Below are 19970 nucleotides of genomic sequence, written 5' to 3' on the forward strand. Positions count from 1 at the left end.
CAAACAAAGCTGATTTTTTTTTATTCTGTATCAAAAGTGGCTCCATGATTTCATCTAGAAATGACAAATGTGCAACGTAAATGACAAGTGGTTCCTGAATCCTGCAAATATCCTCCCAGAAATGCAGGGTCATGGCACAGGACTCCAGCTGCCTGCACACAAGGGCATTTGCAGCCAGCTGAAACCAGGATTATTTCTGAACCCTTCAAAATTCGCTGTTAATGTATAAAGTTTATATATCTACACACACACACAGAGAAAGACTTTTTTATTATGTGTATATATAAAATATATACTAGATGGAAAGGCCCTCAATTATAGATGCATAACCACAAGCTGGAGCGAATTTGGCATTTTTCCTGTTTAAAAATGGATTTTTTTATAAAAATGAGTCAAGTTCTGACTCCCTGCTCAGAACCCAGCTGGGATTGGGAGCGAGGGCAGCGTTCCTCCAGCTCTGCCAGGGCACTTCCAGCCTCTCTTCCTTTCCTCATTGCTTTGGGGCTGTGTTTTAGACTAACGCAGGTGTTTTATTCGAGAAGAAAACGCAGCAGAAATTCTGGTTTTCCAACGGATGGAAAGCAGGGAAAGCATCTCTGATTCCCAGCTCTGTCCTTTAGAAGCCCTGGGATGAGAGGCCAGCGGGAGGAAGGCTGAGGCAGAGCTCCCTGGAGCTCCCCAGCAGCTGCTACAATCATTTTGCAAGGCAGATTTTGCTAGAAAATGCACTTTAGATGTGCCTGTGCACAAACAGGTGCTGCCAGCACAGGCACAACCCCCCCACCCCCCAAAAAAAAAAATCCCTAATTTTATAAAATGTAAACCCAGTGATTCCATCAGGTCTCTACAGCTTTGCTTTATCTGCAAAGCTCAGGCAACTTTGGTCGTGCTGGGGTTGGCAAATGCCACCAGGACCCCCGTGCAGAGAGCCTGGAGCCCATTCCCCTGGCCAGGACAGACAGGGCTTGAGTCAGAAAGCTCCTGGGGGGACAGGGATGAGCAGGAATGCCTTGGGGAGCTCAGGGAATGCTCGGCACAGGCTCGGGGAGTGCCCACGGGGTGCAGGTACCTGGGGGAGTGGTGGTGCTTGGCCCAGCTGGGCTGCAGGGGCTGGGCAGGAGGAGCTGCCCACTGCTGTCCTATAACAAAATGCAGGTCTTCTTGTCCTTGAAGGGGTTCTCAGAGGCTGGAATTCCCATCAGCAAGGGGTCCTTCTTGGCGTGCTCCTCGCAGTACAGCATGAGGTCAGCCGAGGCCTTGGACACCTGCAGGGGCAGCACAAGGGGGGTTTGCCATGGAAACAGCACCAAAAACACCAAAACCACCAAAAACCCTTCAGGGCTGCGGGGTGGGACAGCTGCAGGGCACAGGGAGGCAGCACAAGGGGGGTTTGCCATGGAAACAGCACCAAAACCACCACAAACCCCTGAGGGCTGTGGGGGAGCTGTGGGGTGGGAGAGCTGCTGGGGATGGGCTCTTCTCCAGGTGTGATCCCCAGGGAATGGGGGAAGGATGGAGCCTGTGACTCCAGGCAGAGAGGGATCCCCCAGGCTCCCAAAGGAAGCTGAAACAACAGGAGGGGCTTCACAGCACCACCAGAAAACATTTATTTCTAACTACAATATTCTGTAAGTGCTTCTTAACCTTTCTTAATCAAATTTTACTACACCATACCATAAACACCTTAAAGCCAATCATCTAAAATTACCCCTCATGAGCCCACCTTCCATAATTCTATTTCTCCAAAGGACCTAGTCTTGTTTACAAAACCACCCTTCAGAACTTGTTTCTAGCTCCATTTCTCTCTCAACAATGTCTGTCCTATTCCATTTCTAAATCAACATGTCTTATCTCAAAGTTTGCATACAAATACACACTGTGTGAAGCTTCTGTCAGACTTTAACATTTCTCTACAAATCCATTTCCCACAGGGCTTCAAAATCATTCCAGGGGGATTTTCATCTCTCCTGGAGTGACAGGACAAGGGGGAACAGATTCCCACTGCCAGAGGGCAGGGCTGGGTGGGACCCTGGGCCACAAGAAGTGGATTTATTTATTATTATTTATCAATATTGAATATTATTTATTAATATTATTAATTATATTTATTATTAATAATTATTTATTGATTTTTATTAGTTATTATTTATTGTTATTATTTATTATTTATTATTTATTATTATTTATTTGGACTTGTTGAGCTTTGAGGGGAACAAACGCTGAGCTGAGGGTGCACAAAGACACAAACCCCACACACAGACACCCTGTTGCCTCGCTGTCCCCCATCCAGCAGGGAAAAGCAAGGGGAAGGAGGGGGCAGGCTGTGCTCACCTTTATCCTCTCGATGGAGGCCTCTATCCTGAGCTGCTGCACGGTCCTGCGTGCCTGGGCGATGTTGTTGGTCGTGGTGGCTGTTTTGCCTGACATCTTCAGTGGGGCAGGGGAGCTCTGCTTGGAAAGACAGGGGGATGTTATTCCAGAGGGCAGCACAGCAGCCCGAGCTGCTGCTGCACAGAGGCATCTGCCACACGCTGCAAAAAGGGATTTTTGAACGTCATTGTTGTTGCATCCAACAGCACAATTCAGCCAAAAAGCAGCTCTGGAGGTAAAACATGCTCCACAGAAAGGCACGGAGCTGCTGTGCTGTCAGGGACACTGGGAGCAGCCTGGGACAGTGGAGGTGTCCCTGCCATGGCAGGGGTGGCACTGGGTGGGATTTGAGTTCTCTCCCAACCAAACCAGCCTGGGACTCCAAATTATTCAGGTCTGCAGGAACTTCAGCCCAGCCCTGCCCATGTCCCTGTCCTGCATCCCAGCAGGCTCCAATAATTCGGGATTCCAAATTCCAATAATCTGGGATTCCAAATTCCAACAATTTGGGACTCCAAATTATTCAGGTCTGCAGGAACTTCAGCCCAGCCCTGCCCATGTCCCTGTCCTGCATCCCAGCAGGGCTCTGCTGGCTCTGCCCAGCCCCAGGAGATGAAGGGAGCTGTGGGGGACCCCTCCAGTGTTTAACCCCTCCAGTGTTTAACCCCTCCAGTCTTTAACCCCTCCAGTGCTGAGCCCCTCCTGTGCTCCCCAGGGCCCTGCAGAGCCGAGGCAGCCCCGTGCCCTTTCCTGCCCTGCAGGCTCAGGTTTCTCTCCCCAGCCTGGCAGCAGGGCTGTTCCCAGTGCCAGCCCAGCAGGCTGGGGACAGCACTTCCCTGCTCCCAGGCCCTGTGTGCAGGGGACATTCCTTGGAAGAGCTTTGGGCAATTCCCAGGAGGCAGGAAATGCTGGAGGAGGGACAGTCACTCCTCAGATTTGCTGCCACTAAAAACTCATTTCCTGCAGAGAAGAGCAAGAGATCCCCCTGCAGATCCAGGGATGCTCCCAGCCCCAGTGTCCAGCCTGGCCTTGGGCACTGCCAGGGATCCAGGGGCAGCCACAGCTGCTCTGGGAATCCCAGCCCAATTCCCAACATCCCATCCATGCCTGCCCTCTGGCAGTGGGAGCCATTCCCTGTGTCCTGTCCCTCCAGGCCTTGTCCCCAGCTCTCCTGGAGCCCCTTTACATAAAAATTGAATTTTCCCAGCAGGAAACTCCAACAGGCCCTGCTGGAGCTGCTGGGCTCAACAGGGCTCTGCCCATGGAGCCCCAAACCCATCTCTGGGATAAGGAGCTGTTTCACATGGACACAAAGCACAGATCCACCACAAACAGAGCCCAAACTCCAATCCAGCCTCCGCAGTTTTCCCTGACAATATTCAAAACCAGCAGTGTGAAAAACCCAACACACAGCAATGCATTTTCATCCAGTAACAAAAGCAGCTCTGACAGGACAGCTCAGGAGCTGCTGATTCCTCTAATTTTAGTACCTTTTTTTTTTAAAGGTTAAAAAAGTTGCAAAAGTAAAAGATAAACCATTATCCTCTCATTTAACTGGGGAAAGGCCACACTCAGCCCTCCCTCCCCCAGCCCCAAAGCCCCTTTTGCCACTGGAGCTGTTGGATTCCCTGGATCCCTTCCCACCCCACATGGATTGACCTCCTCAGGAAACTTCCAGTGCTTATTTTCCCAACCGCTTAGCTTTGTTAATAAATGAGATGTTTGGAAAAAACAAACCAAAACACAACAAGCCAACCCGTAAGATCTGGAAATTAAATTGCTGCGTTTGCCCATCTCCAAACAAACACGAGCTCTAATAGCCCTCCTAAGATTACTAAACCTCTTCTGCAGGGAGATTTACAACAACTAGGTCAGCTCCCAATAAATCTGTTTTCCTTCCCAGCTCCTGGCAATGGACCCGAGCTGCTGCAGCCATGGGATTTCTCCCAGGGCAGCCTGGACTTCCCAGAACTCCCCAGATTTCAGCTGGAGGTGCCAGAACTCTGCAGAGCATGGGGGTTCAGAGCCCTGGGCAGGGCTTGCTGGGCCAGCAGGCTCTGCCAGGAGGAGAAGCTGTTCCCTGAAGAGAGCAGAGGCTCTGATTTCTAGGAAATGACCCCTGGTGCTCAGCAGGCAGCCCTGAGAGCCTCCCCCATCCCAACGCCTCCCCTGGGATCTCTGGTGCCCAGCACGCCCAGCCCCAGCTCCTCCTTCTGGGCTAAATGCACCAAAAATGAATTTTCAGCAAGTTTGTCCATTCACCAGCTAAACCAAAACATGGCTGGTGATCCAGGCCAGGCTGGGCAGGGCTGGGACAGTGGGAGGTGTCCCTGCCATGGCAGGGTGGCACTGGGTGGGATTTAAGGTCCTTCCAGCCCGAAGCATTCCAGGATTCTCTGCTGTGACCTCCAGGCAGGGGGGGTCCCTGTAGGGACAATCTCAGTGCCCCGGGTGTGACACAGCTGAGCAGGACCCGGTGGTGGTGACAGAGATTCCCAAAGCCCAGAGCAGCTGCAGGCACGGCTGGAGCTCTCCCTTGGGTCTGACTCAGAGCCTAAACCGAGACAAAAGATCAGACCCAGACCAGCCTCCCCTGGGCACCACCCTGCCATGGCAGGGCCACCTCCCGCTGCTCCAAACCCATCCAGCCTGGCCTGGGACACTGCCAGGCAGTGTCACAGCCTGTGCCAGGCCTGCCCACCCTCCCAGGGAAGGATTTATTTCTCATTTACCCACTGCAAACTGCACAGCAGCGTTCCCACCAGCTGCGCTCTGCCAGGGAAAGACAAACCACAGGAAACTTCCAGTGCACTTCCCACAGCCACACAGCTGCACTTTTTCCCTTCCTGAAGCACCTGCAGACAGGTGGAGCTGCCCCTCTTCCAGAGAAAAGCCCTGTTTCTGCAGGCCTTGCCCTATTTCTTTCCTCAGGCTTTAGGTAACGAGGTTGCCATGCAGCAGATCCCCAGATCCGCCTGGGCTGGCTGCCAAAGCCCAGCTCCACTGGGATAATTAAACTCTGGACTGTCTTATTTACTCTCTTAGATCCAGGGCTCGTGAGGCACCTGCTGAGTGCAAGGTAATTAAATCAGCCCTGCTGAAGCAGGGATCTGCTGGAAACCCCAGCAGCTCTGCCTGGAACACAGCTCCCAGTTGGCTCCAGTTGTGCCAAGCCAGCTCATACTGGAGCAGCAAAGCCTGGCTGGCAGCAGGACCAAGCCTCAGAGGTGTCTTGGAACTGTTTCTGTGAAATAAAGCAGATTTTGAGGTGAATAACTCAGAACTTGCATCAACAGAGCAGGATGGGCAAAACACAAACCAACACCAGTGACAACGACAACACCTACAAGTGTAACACCCCGCCAGCCCCTGGTTTGTTTTCCAGCCCTGGTTTGTTTTCCAGCCCTGGTTTTCCTGCCCCTGGTTTTTCAGCCATGGTTTTCCAGTCCTGGTTTTCCAGCCCTTGGTTTTCCTGCCCCTGGTTTGTTTTCCAGCCCTGGTTCTCCTGCCCCTGGTTTGTTTTCCAGCCCTGGTTTTCCTGCCCCTGGTTTTTCAGCCATGGTTTTCCAGTCCTGGTTTTCCAGCCCTTGGTTTTCCTGCCCCTGGTTTTTCAGCCATGGTTTTCCAGCCCTGGTTTTCCAGCCCTTGGTTTTCCTGCCCCTGGTTTGTTTTCCAGCCCTGATTTTCCAGGCCTGGTTCTCCTGCCCCTGGTTTTGCAGCCCCTGGTTTGTTTTCCAGCCCTGATTTTCCAGGCCTGGTTCTCCTGCCCCTGGTTTGTTTTCCAGGGCTGCCAGCAGGGATCTGAAGTCACAGCTGACCTGCAAATGCAGGTTCCAAAGGCTCTCCCTCCCCAGAGCCACTGGAGCCCTGCTGGGGAGGATGGAAAGGAGGATGGATGTGCCAAACTCGCCCAGGAAAGGGCAGGAAAGGACACGGGGTGCTCCCCAGGTCCCCCTGACCCTGCTCCCCTGGTGTGGGTGCCCTGCAGGGGGGGAGCCCAGCAGTCACTGCTGCTGCTGCTGCTGGAGCAGCTCCAGCCCGGAAATGTTTGGATGCTGCTGCCTGATAAACCAGACACAATCTCCACCATGGGAATGATCCCACTTCTCTGAAATGCACGGGAACAGGGGGAAAAGAGGGAAGCAAGCAGCTGGACGAGCTCAGAGCTGCTGCTCCCAGCTCGTTCCCAGCCCTGAGCTCGAGTTAGAGGTTGCAGTAATTCCACCACGGGTGCTGCAGGTTTCCAAGGGACACCATTCCCAGCCCTGCAAACTCCCTGCTGTTTGCTGGGAGAGTTTGAACTTGGGCCTGGTTTGTCATTAACACTGACACAGGCTGTGGTTGCTGCTCCACAGCCCTGCCTGCAGAGCCGTGCTGCTCCCTCCTTCCTCCCTGGCATCCCTTCATCCCCCTGCCTTCAGCTGGCACCCTGCAAACAATTTGGGAGTAACACCAGCAAACCCCAAATCCCAGCCCCAGCTGCCTCCTCTGAGCAACTCACACTCTCCAGAGCTCACAGGAATAAAAGGAATAAGATTTTGCTCCTGAAAATGCAGGGATTTGTCGGGCAGGAAGGCGCTGGGAGGAGGAAGAGGAGAGGCAGGGAGTGGCACCAAGCTGAGGGAAATCCTTATGGAGAACAGGGAGAAGGAGCCCCTGGAGGGGTGGCACGAGCAGGGGGCTGGCAGGGCCTGGGCTGTACCCCTCCAGGAGCAGGGCAGTGGGGTGAGGCTCCCTGCCAAGGCCCCAGGGCTCTGCCCGTGCTGCGTTCCCCGCAGCTCTGCGGGGGCCGGCGGCCCGTCAGGACTTGAATGCTGGGGCTGCTTTTCCTACAGGGCACCCTTGGGTTTGTCATGACTTGCAGAACCTGAAAATGCTCCCAGTCCAAGGCAGGAGGCCACTGCTGGCACTGAAGGTGGGGGCAGGAATAAACAACTCAGTTCTGAGCAGGCGCTGGAGCACAACCAGCCACAGCTGAAACAATTCCACAGAGCAGCACGAACTCTGGAACTGTGACCTGCCCCAGCTTTGAGTTCTGATTTTTTAGGCCTCCAGTAGAAGAATCTGTTGGAGGAATCTCAGTGTGCCTGGCTCTGTTTTCAGCCCAGGTGCTGCAGAGGGTTTGGAGGCGCAGTGAGACCTGGAACAAGGAGCCCCAGGGAGGAAAGGAGAAGGGAAGGAGAAGGGGAAGGGGAAGGGGAAGGGGAAGGGGAAGGAGAAGGAGAAGGAGAAGGAGAAGGAGAAGGAGAAGGAGAAGGAGAAGGAGAAGGAGAAGGAGAAGGAGAAGGAGAAGGAGAAGGAGAAGGAGAAGGAGAAGGAGAAGGAGAAGGAGAAGGAGAAGGAGAAGGAGAAGGAGAAGGAGAAGGAGAAGGAGAAGGAGAAGGAGAAGGAGAAGGAGAAGGAGAAGGAGAAGGAGAAGAAAAAGGAAAAAGGAAAAAGGAAAAAGGAAAAAGGAAAAAGGAAAAAGGAAAAAGGAAAAAGGAAAAAGGAAAAAGGAGAGGAAAAAGGAAAAAGGAAAAAGGAAAAAGGAAAAAGGAAAAAGGAAAAAGGAAAAAGGAAAAAGGAAAAAGGAAAAAGGAAAGGAAAGAGGAAAGAGGAAAAAGGAAAAAGGAAAGGGGAAAAAGGAAAGGAAAGAGGAGAAAGGAAAGGAAAGAGGAGAAAGGAAAGGAAAGAGGAGAAAGGAAAGGAAAGAGGAGAAAGGAAAGGAAAGAGGAAAAAGGAAAGGAAAGAGGAAAAAGGAAAGGAAAGAGGAAAAAGGAAAGGAAAGAGGAAAAAGGAAAGGAAAGAGGAAAAAGGAAAGGAAAGAGGAAAAAGGAAAGGAAAGAGGAAAAAGGAAAGGAAAGAGAAAAGGAAGATTCCAGCCCATCCAGCCTGGTTCTTCAGCAGCCCAGGGGAAAGCCCAGGGCTCTGCCAGCCCAGTGTGGGGCCGTGCTGACACCCAGTGGAAGCTCTGGAGCTGGAACCTTTTCCTTCTGCCAAAGAGAATGGAAAATGAACCTGGGCAGCAGGAAAGCACCGGGGTCCTGCCCTCAGCCAGCACACGGAGCTGAGGGGGGAGTAAAGAGGGATTTGAGGTGCTTTTGGGTCTGTTCTCTTTCGATGGTGCTTTTGTCCCATCCCTAGAAGGGTGCAAGGCAGCATGGAGCAGCCTGGGACAGTGGGAGTGTCCCTGCCCATGGCACTGGGTGGGCTCTGAGGGCCCTCCCAACCCAAGTTCTGGAATTTCACCATCCTTATTCCCCACACAGCCAGCAGAGAGACGAGTGGTGCAATATCCCACAGATTTCTGGGGGCACCCCGAGCCACTCCTGCCCTTTGCAGGCTGAACACAACATCCACAGGGCAAACTTCCCAGGAGAAATGGCAACAGGGCTCACCCATGACCCCATCATGGAGAAGGAGAAGGATTTGTCCACACCTACCCCAGAGCAAGCTGTGAGTAGCAGCTCCCTGGCTGAGCAGGTGAGAAGGGCTGGATTTTTAAGCAGGACTGGATTTTTAAGCAGGACTGGATTTTTAAGCAGGCCTCAGGTGAGATTTACAGTAATGGCACAAATATTTAATATGCACTAGAAAAAGCTTGGGTTTAGTGAAAGAAAGCAAGACCCTCCCCAAGGATCACAGCCTGGAAAGGGAAAGCTGCAGCATCTGGCAGCTGCAGGACTTGCAGTGGTTTTGGGGGGCCTGGGGCTGCTCTGGGGTGCACCACAGCTGAAGGGTCAGGGGAGCTCAGGCAGCTCAGATTCCAATCCCAATTTTCCAGCAGAAAAGGTCCAGCAAGGCCATCCCCCTCCTGGAGGAGGTGCAGCAGCCAGGGCTGCATGAAAATTGGGAATTCTGGCAGATCCACCTGGTTTGCACAGGTGCCTGTCAGTGCAAACACACAATAAAAGCCCCTTAAAGCACAGAACATCCACTTGTGATGTTCCCTCCTTCAGAGAATTTACACTTGAGAGTACTGAGAGATTCTACACTAGAGATCTTTTTTAATTATAAATAACGCTGCCGGTGTCTTAATTGGGGATTAAAATCCTTAATGATGTGAAATGAAAGGAAACAGACAACTCCCAAGATCTTCAATTGGCCTTGGTGTTCTGGGTGTTTAATTAAGGCTGTGCTCCTCCATAACCTCCCTTCCTAAGCTGTTCCAGCAGCATCCTGCTGATCAAACTGGGCTGCAGCTCCCTTTGATTTCCAAAGGCAGCCCCCTGTGGGATTCAGTCAAACCCAAGGCACGTTTTGGGAGAGGAGCAGTGGAAAAAACCTGCTTTTGCTTTCCTCTGCATTTCTCCTGACTTCACTTTTTGTGTCTTTAGCACACACGAAAAGAGACTTTTAGATCAAGGTTACTTTGAAAAACATCTGAGCAGTGTTATTTTGGAGACTGGAGCCTGAAGCCACTGGAAGAGGCAGTGAACTGCAGGGCAGCCTCCCCACAGAAGGTCCCTGTTCCTCCCCCAGGGCTCATTCCCACAGGGAAAGAGGGGAAAACTCCGAAGGGACGTTTGCAAAGAGACTTCCAGCTGTATGAAAATCAGGCTGCAAAGCAGGAGAGAGCTGTGCTGGAAGCTCCAGCCTGGCCCCAGGCTCTGTGACCTTCAGCAGATTCTTTGTCTGGCACAGATAAAGGCTGGGTGCTCTGGGGAGAGCCCCACGGGGCTCAGCTCCAGGAACTGGGAAGCTGGGAAGGATTTCACCACTTCCTTGGCTGCAGGAATTTATCCAGCTGCCTGTTTTTAAGGATGGGGGGAATATAGAATAATTTGCATTTTTTCATGGTCAAACAAAATAGTACAGCAAAGACAGAAATGATGAAGATTTGCAGGCTGGTAAAAAAAAATCCCCCTAATCAGGGAAATAAACAAGGAAAAGCTTAATTTCTGTGGGAAAAGCAGGTTTTTCTGCCCCCTGAATTCAACCCAAGAGCAGTCAGGCAGTTAAAAGAATGAGGTGAAAAGTGTCAGCAATCCTGCCAAGGACTTGGTATTTGTTCTGCTCCAGAACAAAATTAAATCACCAGGGTTTGGGACCTGTCATGCTGCTTTGTATTTTGCACGGAATAAAAGAACCAGAGTGGACTGGAAACTCACCTACATAGGCAGACCTGCTCCCTGTCCAGCTTGCCTTGATTTTATCGGTGTAATGATCCTGAAACAAGAATAAAATCCAAGTTATAAGGATTTCACAGTGCAAGGAAGCCAGAGCTGGGGGGGGTTGGCACTTGTGGCTTCATGCTAATCACAAAAACAATATTCTGAGATTGGAAAATCCACCTGAAGCTTGGAGCAGCCTGGGACAGGGGAAGGTGTCCCTGCCCAGGAAGGGACTGAAGGTCCCTTCCAGCCATTCCGGGATCCCTCTGTCCCTGGAGACTCGGAGCTGTCAGCCTGCAGTGACGTGTCCTCACAGCCGGGTTTCAACCAGTGCCCAAACAAATCCGAGAGCTCACATTCCCTGGGGAGGCCCTGCACCCCAGAGAGACCCTGGGATGGCACCAGCCCTCATCTCCTGGGGGCCCTCGGGTCTGAGCTCTGCCTGCAGCCTTCTCCTGCCCAGGTGAGCACCCAGGTGAGCACCCAGGTGAGCACCCCCAGCCCCCTGAGGGCGAGGGAGCCCCCAGGTGATGGGAATTCCGAGACAGCTGGAGCAGGGAGGGATTTACAAGGAGAATCACCTTTCCCTTCACCCTGCTGCACAACCCCTGCAGCTCACACAGCTCTGAGCCAGTGCCAGCAGTGCCCGTGGGACCCTCTGCTGGAATCCCAGTGTGGAACTGGCACCAGAGGCACTTCCCGAGCTGGCAGAGCCAGGGCAGGGCTGGACCCGGGGCTGCCAGTGACAGTTCAGCCTTTGGGATGAGGCCAGGCGGCACTGCCAGGGCTGGCACCGAGCCCGGGGCTGCTCCGCCCGGCCAGGGAGCCCCACAGCCATCCCCTCCCTCATTCCCAGGGAGGGAGGAGGGAAAGCCCACCTGAAATTCCCCAGGGATGGTCCTGAGCCAGGCAGGCAGTGGTAATTTACTTGTGGGGAATTTTGGAAGGAATTTGACACGGGACTTTTGAATTGGTTTTGATGATGTGGTTTGTTTTTCTTATCTTCTGCACAGGCAGGAAGGGTGAATTTGGCTCATATCATTACAACATGATTTAGAAGGTCTCAAGACCCTTAGCAATAAGACTTTTTAAGGAGTTATTGACTAACAAAACACTGTCAACAAGGATATTTATGTTTTTGACTCAATCTTTAAATATTTGATTTTATGGACTCATGCTACAGTGCAAGCTCTTTTAGCCAATCATGTTATGACACACAAACCTACAGTGCTGCATTCTAAACTCTTTGTTTACTTCTGTAATTACTTTTATTTTTTCCATACTTTAAACTCTAAAACTCTAAAATTTATTTTATTGAGCTTAACGTGTCCTTGCTTTAAACCATAAATCCACATTCTCCCTTCCTGCACCTCAGTTTGGGAGGCTTTCCCAAGGTGCCAGATCAAATCCTGGGTTTAATTCCAAGCTTTGCCTTACAAGCCCGAAGTTCTGGGAGCTCCCTGCATTTCAGATTCCAGCAGCAGCAGCACGGGCAGTGTTCCCATGATAATCACCCCCCGCTTCCCGTGCTGGAAACGGGATCACACTTTTACCAAGTGCTGGTCAAATCACTGCGTGGAGGAGGAAAATAAATTGTGCTAAGGACAGTCTGCCTTGCCACAGCCCTTGTCCCCGTGCCAGGCTTGTCCTGTCCACATCCAGCGAGGAAACCAAAATAAATAAATGTGACACGTAACCTCCTCCACGGCCGTGTGACTGCTGCAAAATCAAAGCTGGAATGGGAAAGCTGCTGCTCTGCTTATCTGTGCAACATCCCAACCTGCTCACACCCCTGGACATCCTCGGGGAAAAATAAGGATCATTTTTTAATTGGCTGGTGCATGCTGAGGGGGATGCACACACAGCCACAACAGCCAGGGAGCACCGGAATGGTTTGGGCTGGGAGAGACCTCCAGGGAGCAGCAGCCCCAGCCCATCTCTAATTAACCTGAGCAGTAATTCCAGCTCCTGGGGCCGCCTCCCACCCCAGAGCCACACTGATATTCCTGCCTAATCAAAGCTCCTATCAGGCTACTCATAAAAACCCACAACCCCAGCATTGCTGGCATAGCTGGAGGCTGCAGTCATGCACCCCCTGCAAAAGCCTCCACTCGGAGGCCAGGCCCTGCTGGGAAGGAATAAATCAGGGAAGGGCACGTGGGCTGAGGAAATTCCACAGCTGGATGGGTCCCAGTCCCTCTGGCCAGGGCTGGCAGCACCAGCCAGCTCCTCCTGCTCTGCAGGAGTTCCAGTTCCAGCTGGAGCATCCCTGCTTTGCAGGAGGAATCCCTTGCAAGTTCTACCAGATTCAGCTGGCTGAAGGATGGTCCCTGTCCCAAAGAAGTCAGGGACACTTTCTGCTTATCCCAGCTCCAAGCTGAGACCAAAACCCTGACCTTGGGAGGGGGCTTGAAGGTACAAACAGAGCTGAAAATGTAATTTGGGATCTGCCCAAAATTGTTCACAGCAGTCACAGAATCACAGACTGGTTTGGGATGGGAGGGAGCTCAGAGCTCACCTCATCCCACCCCTGCCATGGCAGGGACACTGCCACTGTGCCAGGCTGCTCCAGCCCCAGTGTCCAGCCTGGCCTTGGGCACTGCCAGGGATCCAGGGGCAGCCACAGCTGCTCTGGGAATTCCAGCCCAGCCCCTGCCCACCCTGCCAGGGAGGAATTCATCCCTAATATCTTATCCAAACCTGCCCTACTTTTCCCTTTCTATGGTAACCACTGGTCCCTGACGTTTCCCTGGTTCAGGCAGCAAGGGCTGGTCCCAGGGCACCCCCTTGGCACTCTCCTGGAAACTGGGAGGGAGAATTTTCCCTCCTCAGCTTGCAGCACCAGGAAACCTCCTGGTTATGTACTCTGGGGGAGGCTGGGCACAAGGAAAACCCTTCTTTAGATGGGAACACCAGACAAAATCTCCCCTGTGAGCTCCCGCTGGCTCTGCGCAGGGAATGGCTCTGCAGAGCAAAGGGGTGATGGCACAGAGCCGCTGGATCAGGGCAGCAGCCTGGGAATGCAGGGCTGAGATGGGCTTTTCCACCTCCAAACACCCCGAGAGCCAGGCTGGAGAGCAGCCCCTGCACAGAGCAGGGCTGGGTGGAGCAGGGCAGCAGGGCTTGGACCACACATCCACAGCAAAGCGTGCCAAAAACTCACCTGTCCCTGCACAGCAGGACGGGAAAGCCACGGGAGGAGGGTGGGAAGAGAAAGGGGGTGAACACAGGGGGTGAACACAGGGGGTGAACACAGGGGGTGAACACAGGGGGTGAACACAGGGGGTGAACACAGGGGGAGCAAGGCTGGCTCCTGCCCGAGCTGAGCCCAGTGTTTAAACAAGGAGCTGGTCCCAGCAGCCTCAGCTGCTGCAGCACAAATAACCCTCACAACACACTTTCTTCCCTTTCCCTCCTCCCCCTGGAACTCCAGCACATGCCAAGAGGCTGATACGGACACAGGAAGCTGAATATAAACACATTGCCTGTTTTACCAAATATTCAAAGGAACACAACTAAAAATACTCAGCTGCTGGTGTCCAGGAACATCCCAAAGCTGTGATCCAGCCCCAGCCACGCAGCCTGGGGCTCCCAGGGAGCTGGGATTTGAACTGAACCCCAGGCCTCAGCTTTCAGAGAATCCCAACTGGCTGGAGTCGGAAGGGAACTTTTAAAGATCTTCTTGTTCTGTTCCCCTGCCATGGCAGGGACACCTCCCACTGTCCCAGGCTGCTCCAGCCTGGCCTGGGCACTGCCAGGGATCCAGGGGCAGCCACAGCTGCTCTGGGAATTCCAGCCCAGCCCCTGCCCACCCTGCCAGGAACAATTCCTAATTCCCAATCTCCCATCCATCCCTGCCCCTCATCCCTATCCATCTTTCCTGCAGCTCCTTCAGGCCCTGCAAGGCCACACTGAGCTCACCCCAAAGCTTCTCCTCTCCAGGTGAACACCCCCAGCTCTGCCAGCCTTTCCTCCCAGCAGAGCTGCTCCATCCCTGGGACCATCCTGGTGCCTCCAACAGCTCCATGTCCTTCCTCTCCTGAGGGTCACAAAGCTGGAGGCATCTTCTGGTGACACCCCAGAGGATCCAGGAGTGGATCCAGGGACACCTGGCTGGAAGGGGCTCAGCAGCTCCCCAGTAAGGAGTGCTGGATCCCCTGGGAGTGCTGGATCCCCTGGAATGCTGGATGCCCTGGGAGTGCTGGATGCCCTGGGAGTGCTGGATGCCCTGGGAGTGCTGGATGCCCTGGGAGTGCTGGATGCCCTGGGAGTGCTGGATGCCCTGGGAGTGCTGGATGCCCTGGAATGCTGGATCCCCAGAGCCAGTGTCTCCCCAGGGGCTGGATGGACCCCCACCACATCCCACCCCCCCATGGGTACCCCCAGCTTCCTGCCTCTACCTCCCTCCCTAAAATCCCCTGGAGAATGCCACCACAACCCTGAGGAATTCTGTCACAGCCTCTGCTCTTTCTCATCAATCCTTGCGAAACACAGAATGGGAACTTTCTGCTTTTTTTTCAACTTTCTTTCTTTTTTTCACGTCCCCAGCGCTGTGTCACCCTTCCAAACTCCCCCCAGGTGATTGCTGAGAGCAGGAATGATGTGGGACCAAGAGCTCCCCACTCTGAGTGCAGGAGGAATACTGAGGCTTGGAAAAACGAGCCCCAGCTGTGCAACAGTGCAGAATCCAGCACACAGCTGCACAACTCCAGCAGTGAGTGCAGCAATCCCAGAGTCACCACACATCTGCAGCTCCCATTTCCCCAGAAAAAGCGACTCCGTGACGGCCTCCAAGAACTGGGGGTGTTCCATCCCGGTCCATGGAGCTTCACTCCCAGCCCTGCCCCTGCCCAGGGGTATTTCAGGGATCCCTGCTCGGCAGAGGGGACACGGGAAGGGAGAGCACTTGTGGGGCTGCGCAGCAACGGGGATGTGCTTTCACTGCACAGCGCAGGAAAAGAGGGACACTGGGATCTCTCTGGGACCTGGGGAGCTGTGTCCAGGGCAGGAGCAGCTTCCCACCCCGCAGAGTCGTGCTCAGCATCCCCACTCAGCTCCTGCAGGGATGGTGGGGCCACAGAAGAAGGAGGGAGAGGGGTTTTGTGAACAGGCAGGGAGGGACAGGACACAGGGAATGGCTCCCACTGCCAGAGGGCAGGGATGGATGGGAGATTGGGATTATTGGGAATTAGGAATTGTTCCCTGGGGGGTGGGGAGGGGCTGGGATGGAATTCCCAGAGCAGCTGTGGCTGCCCTGGATCCCTGGCAGTGCCCAAGGCCAGGCTGGACACTGGGGCTGGAGCACCTGGGACAGTGGGAGGTGTCCCTGCCATGGCAGGGTGGCTCTGGGTGGGATTTAAGGTCCCTCCCAATCCAAACCATTTGGGATTCCATAATTCTACTGTGTCACTCCAGGCCCTGCTACAGAGAACTCCACTCCAGGCCCTGCTACAGAGAACTCCACCTGAATCTGGTTCAAATATTCCGAGTCTTTTTAGCAACAGAACTAAAACCTGAAGAACTTTCAGTGCTTAAAAAGTTATCACATTATATTTGAAATAAAAAATATCTAAAACCTACAGCACAATTGAATAATTTGATTTAACTCAGCAAGACAAGAGATCTGCTGTTCTGCTGCCTGGGAGCCCAAGAAGCTCTTTCAGGGCAAGAGGAGAATTTAATCTTTCAAGGAAAAATCCCCCATGATTATGGACTGAGCTCCCCCTCAGCATCACTGCTCCTCTCTGGAACTGACTGCTCCGTGGTCAGAGAGATCCCAAATGCTGTGGTGCACCCCAGCCAGGGTGGAACACGGCACTGAGGAGTCATTAACTCCACACTAATCCCTCAAGCTCATTTAGTGGCACCGAGCAGCACAAAATCCTGCCACCGTCCCTTCACTCCCAGAACTGCCAGTTCAGGTGTCTGCACAATTTACACCCCAGACAAACACCACAACCAGCGTGTCCCTGGTCCTGGGGGCTCTGAGCCAATTAAAACCCCGGATAATCACCTGGAAAACTGCTGGGAATTCCGTTTTGCCACTTTCCAATTGCCACAGGAATTAATTAGTCATAGAACCACGGAGTATCCTGAGCTGGAAGGGACCCACGAGATCACCAAGCCCAGCCCCTGGCCCTGCACAGAACAGCCCCAAAATGTCACCCTGTGCCTCGGGGAGCTCTGGCATTCCCAGGGGATCTGGGCAGTGCCCACCACCCCCTGCAGGAACAACCTGTCCCAAAATCCAACCTCCTGACACGGCTCCAGCTCCTTCCTAAAAGCGCCAGGCTAAAATCACAATATACACTCAAAACCCTCTTCCCCCCCACACTCCCCAAAAAGTGCACTAGAGAATCACAATTTTAAAGTTACTAAAGGAACTGAGAACTTCCAGGAGCGGGGCTCAGTGATCCGTGTGGGTCCCTTCCAGCTCAGGATGTTCTGCAATTCCATGGTTCCAAGCAAACCTATTGCTGCAGCAGGGTGTGTAATCTCAGCACCAGCACGAAACCTCCTGGAACAATGACGCTTGCCACTAATTAACCTCCTTCCCACACTCAGCCCACAGCTCCCCGCACGTGGGAAACTTCCCCCGTCAAGCAGAGCTCGGTGATTCCAGGGAAAACCCGCGGCCCGGCGGCTGGGAATGCTGAAATTGGGGAAATTTGAGGGATTTAGCTGAAAGCTAAACCTGGAGTTGGAGCCGCCAGCTCTGGGCGTCCATCGGGCCATGGGGAAGGTCTGGAGGGAAGGAGGAGGGAAGGAGAAGGAAATGAAGACAAAACCTGCCTATTTTAGGATTATTTCTGCCTAATTAAGCCCATCATTTTTGTCACAATTAAGCAGATTTCGCCTCACTGCCGTGCCACTTGTTGGACCGCATCACGCCCGCGCGCTGCCTGCCGCCGGGAGCCCTCCTCAGCGCCACGAAAACCGGTGAAAAACCCCAAAAAACCTGCACGGCAAGCCCCGGAGCGGGCAGGCACGGCTCGGGCCCGGCCCGCCCCGCAGGCCCGGCAGCCGAGGGGCCGGGCCGGCGCCTCCCGCGGCCGCGCGGGGCCGGGCGGGCCGTGCGGGCGGCAGGCTCGCCGCTCCCGCTGGGAACCCCCCTGTCCCTGTCCCGGTGCCCCGATCCCGGTACTCACCGAGCGCCGCTCCCGGGCTCTGCACGGGACACCGGAGCGGGAGCACGGCCACGCCCACCGACCGGAGCCACGCCCCGCCCCGGCCCCGCCCATCCCGCGTGGCCCCGCCCCGAACGGGGCTGGGCGGGGCCAGGAGAGTGGTGGGCGTGGCCACGCGGTCCTCCCAAATTCCCGCAGAATTCCACAGGCAGATCCGGTTTGTTTGGGAAGGAGCTGAGTGGGAGAAGCGTGAGCCCCAGGGGCCGCAGCACACGCGGGGTTCTGGGGGTGACGGTGGGGTTGGAGCGTGGGTATCGCGGGAATTTTGGGAGTGGGGGTTGCCAGGGAGGGGCAGTGCGGTGTTTGCAGAGGCTTGTCCGCTGCCCGAGCCAGCCCGGCGTGCCTCTGCTTGTGGGGCTTTGATCCTGGCATCACCTGGGAAAACATTTCTCTCCAGGGGCAGGCGAGGGTGGGGACTGAAATTTAAATACGGGCTCCTGCCCGGCAGCTTTGGGAGAGAGAGGGAAATGAGGGTGGGGATGGAAATTTAAATACGGGCTCCTGCCCGGCAGCTTTGGGAGAGAGAGGGAAACGAGGGTGGGGATGGAAATTTAAATACGGGCTCCTGCCTGGCAGCTTTGGGAGGGAGAGGGAAATGAGGGTGGGCAGGCCCTGGCACGCATTGTCCAGGGAAAATGTGGCTGCCCTGGATCCCTGGCAGTGCCCAAGGCCAGCTTGGACAGGGCTTGGAGCAGCCTGGGATGGTGGAAGGTGTCCCGGCCATGGAATGGGATGGGCTTTAAGGTCCCTCCCAGAGTGGGATTCTATAAAATTCCAGGAGAATGGGGAAGACGCTGCGCTCATGCCCATGCCCACCTCTGCCCAGTGTGCCCGCGGAGCGTCCCTGCCCTGGGAGCACCGGGAACACCTCTCCTCGCCCTTTTCCGTGGTTTCCCCATGCCAGCACAGGCTGTCCCTGGCACTGCCAGGCTGCCCGGCTCCAGCCTGTCTCCACAGCAGCTTTTATGGGACAGGAGATGGGATCACCAGCCTGCCCGGCTCCTCTCCACTGCCATTCCAGCCGGGAGCGCGGGGATGCACAGGAGGATTGTCCTGCACGGTGCCCCAATGAAAAAACCCAAACAAAACCTTTAGGAACACTGAAGAAGAGAGGGAATTCCTCGTTCGGTTCCTAATGGAAACCAGGAATCCGGTTTTCCCGAGCGTGGCCAGCACCCAGGGAAGCGTTGCCCTCTCGTGGGCTAAAGCAGCAGCTTCCCACCGTCCCGAGCCGAGAGCTTAATTAGCCAGCGTTAATTGGCTAACTACCGTGGGCTCACAGTGCAGCGAGCAGCCCCTGACCCAGGAGCTCGCTGGGCTTCCCTGGAGCTTGTCAGGGATTCCCGGAGCTTTGCTGGGGCTCCTGTCCCATCCCGGCCGGTTTGCCACGGGGCACACACAGGGAGGGCACCCGGGCCACGAGCTGGGCACACTCTGGGGATTGTGCTGTGCACACTGGGAGCACTGGGACGTGCAGTGGGTGCACTGGGAGGGCACCCTGGGCACACTCTGGGGATTGTGCTGTGCACACTGGGAACACTGGGACGTGCAGTGGGTGCACTGGGAGGGCACCCTGGGCACACACTGTTCCACTGGGGATTGTGCTGTGCATACTGGGAGCACTGGGACGTGCAGTGGGTGCACTGGGAGGGCACCCTGGGCACACTCTGGGGATTGTGCTGTGCACACTGGGAACACTGGGACGTGCAGTGGGTGCACTGGGAGGGCACCCTGGGCACACTCTGGGGATTGTGCTGTGCACACTGGGAGCACTGGGACGTGCAGTGGGTGCACTGGGAGGGCACCCTGGGCACACACTGTTCCACTGGGGATTGTGCTGTGCATACTGGGAACACTGGGACGTGCATTGGACGCTCTGGGAGGGCACACTGGTTTGAACTTTGTATTTCCTCTATTAAACATTTATTTTCCTTTCCAGCAATAGGGGATCCCTCGTTTTTCCCTCCTTTTGCTCCCTCCCAGACACTCACCCCGTGGATGTGTCACCTCTGTCTGAGGGCAGGACTGAGCTCCTCACATCCTGGTGATACAAGCATGGGTTTCCCTTTCTCCTACAAGCACAAATATTTATGAAAATGTTTATTGTTGTTATTAGTGGGTGGTAGCCTAGATCAGGACGTTCACTCTTAGGTATTGGGAAGGAATTCTTCCCTCTGAGGCTGGCACAGGATTCCCAGAGCGGCTGTGGCTGCCCCTGGATCCCTGGAATGTCCCAGGCCAGGCTGGATGAGGCTTGGAGCAGCCTGGGACAGTGGGAGGTGTCCCTGCCATGGCAGGGGTGGCACTGGGTGGGCTTTGA

The 19970-nt window shown here is 54.5% G+C and overlaps 2 protein-coding genes across 3 annotated transcripts; one reads left to right on the forward strand and one right to left on the reverse strand.

Annotated features, from left to right (window-relative positions):
• Window positions 1-251: 251 nt before the first annotated feature.
• Window positions 252-17712, reverse strand: GNG12 (G protein subunit gamma 12). 2 transcript variants are annotated; one of them, XM_064429183.1, is made up of 4 exons: window positions 17612-17712; window positions 10461-10518; window positions 2332-2448; window positions 252-1265 (listed from the first exon to the last, which is right to left on the reverse strand). In XM_064429183.1, exons 3-4 carry the CDS (start codon window positions 2425-2427, stop codon window positions 1140-1142), a joined length of 222 nt encoding a protein of 73 aa, XP_064285253.1. In that variant the 5' UTR covers window positions 2428-2448; window positions 10461-10518; window positions 17612-17712; the 3' UTR covers window positions 252-1139. The 2 variants fall into 2 exon arrangements, with proteins under 2 accessions (XP_064285253.1, XP_064285254.1); XM_064429184.1 differs by having other exon boundaries at window positions 2332-2451; window positions 17612-17710.
• LOC135305524 (putative uncharacterized protein DDB_G0271982) lies at window positions 5673-8696 on the forward strand. Its single transcript, XM_064429285.1, has 3 exons — window positions 5673-5742; window positions 7530-7835; window positions 8692-8696. The coding sequence occupies exons 1-3, from the start codon at window positions 5673-5675 to the stop codon at window positions 8694-8696; spliced, it is 381 nt and encodes a 126-aa protein (XP_064285355.1).
• Window positions 17713-19970: the final 2258 nt, after the last annotated feature.

Source organism: Passer domesticus, chromosome 7 (genome assembly GCF_036417665.1).
Source record: "Passer domesticus isolate bPasDom1 chromosome 7, bPasDom1.hap1, whole genome shotgun sequence".
Lineage (NCBI taxonomy): Eukaryota > Metazoa > Chordata > Aves > Passeriformes > Passeridae > Passer > Passer domesticus.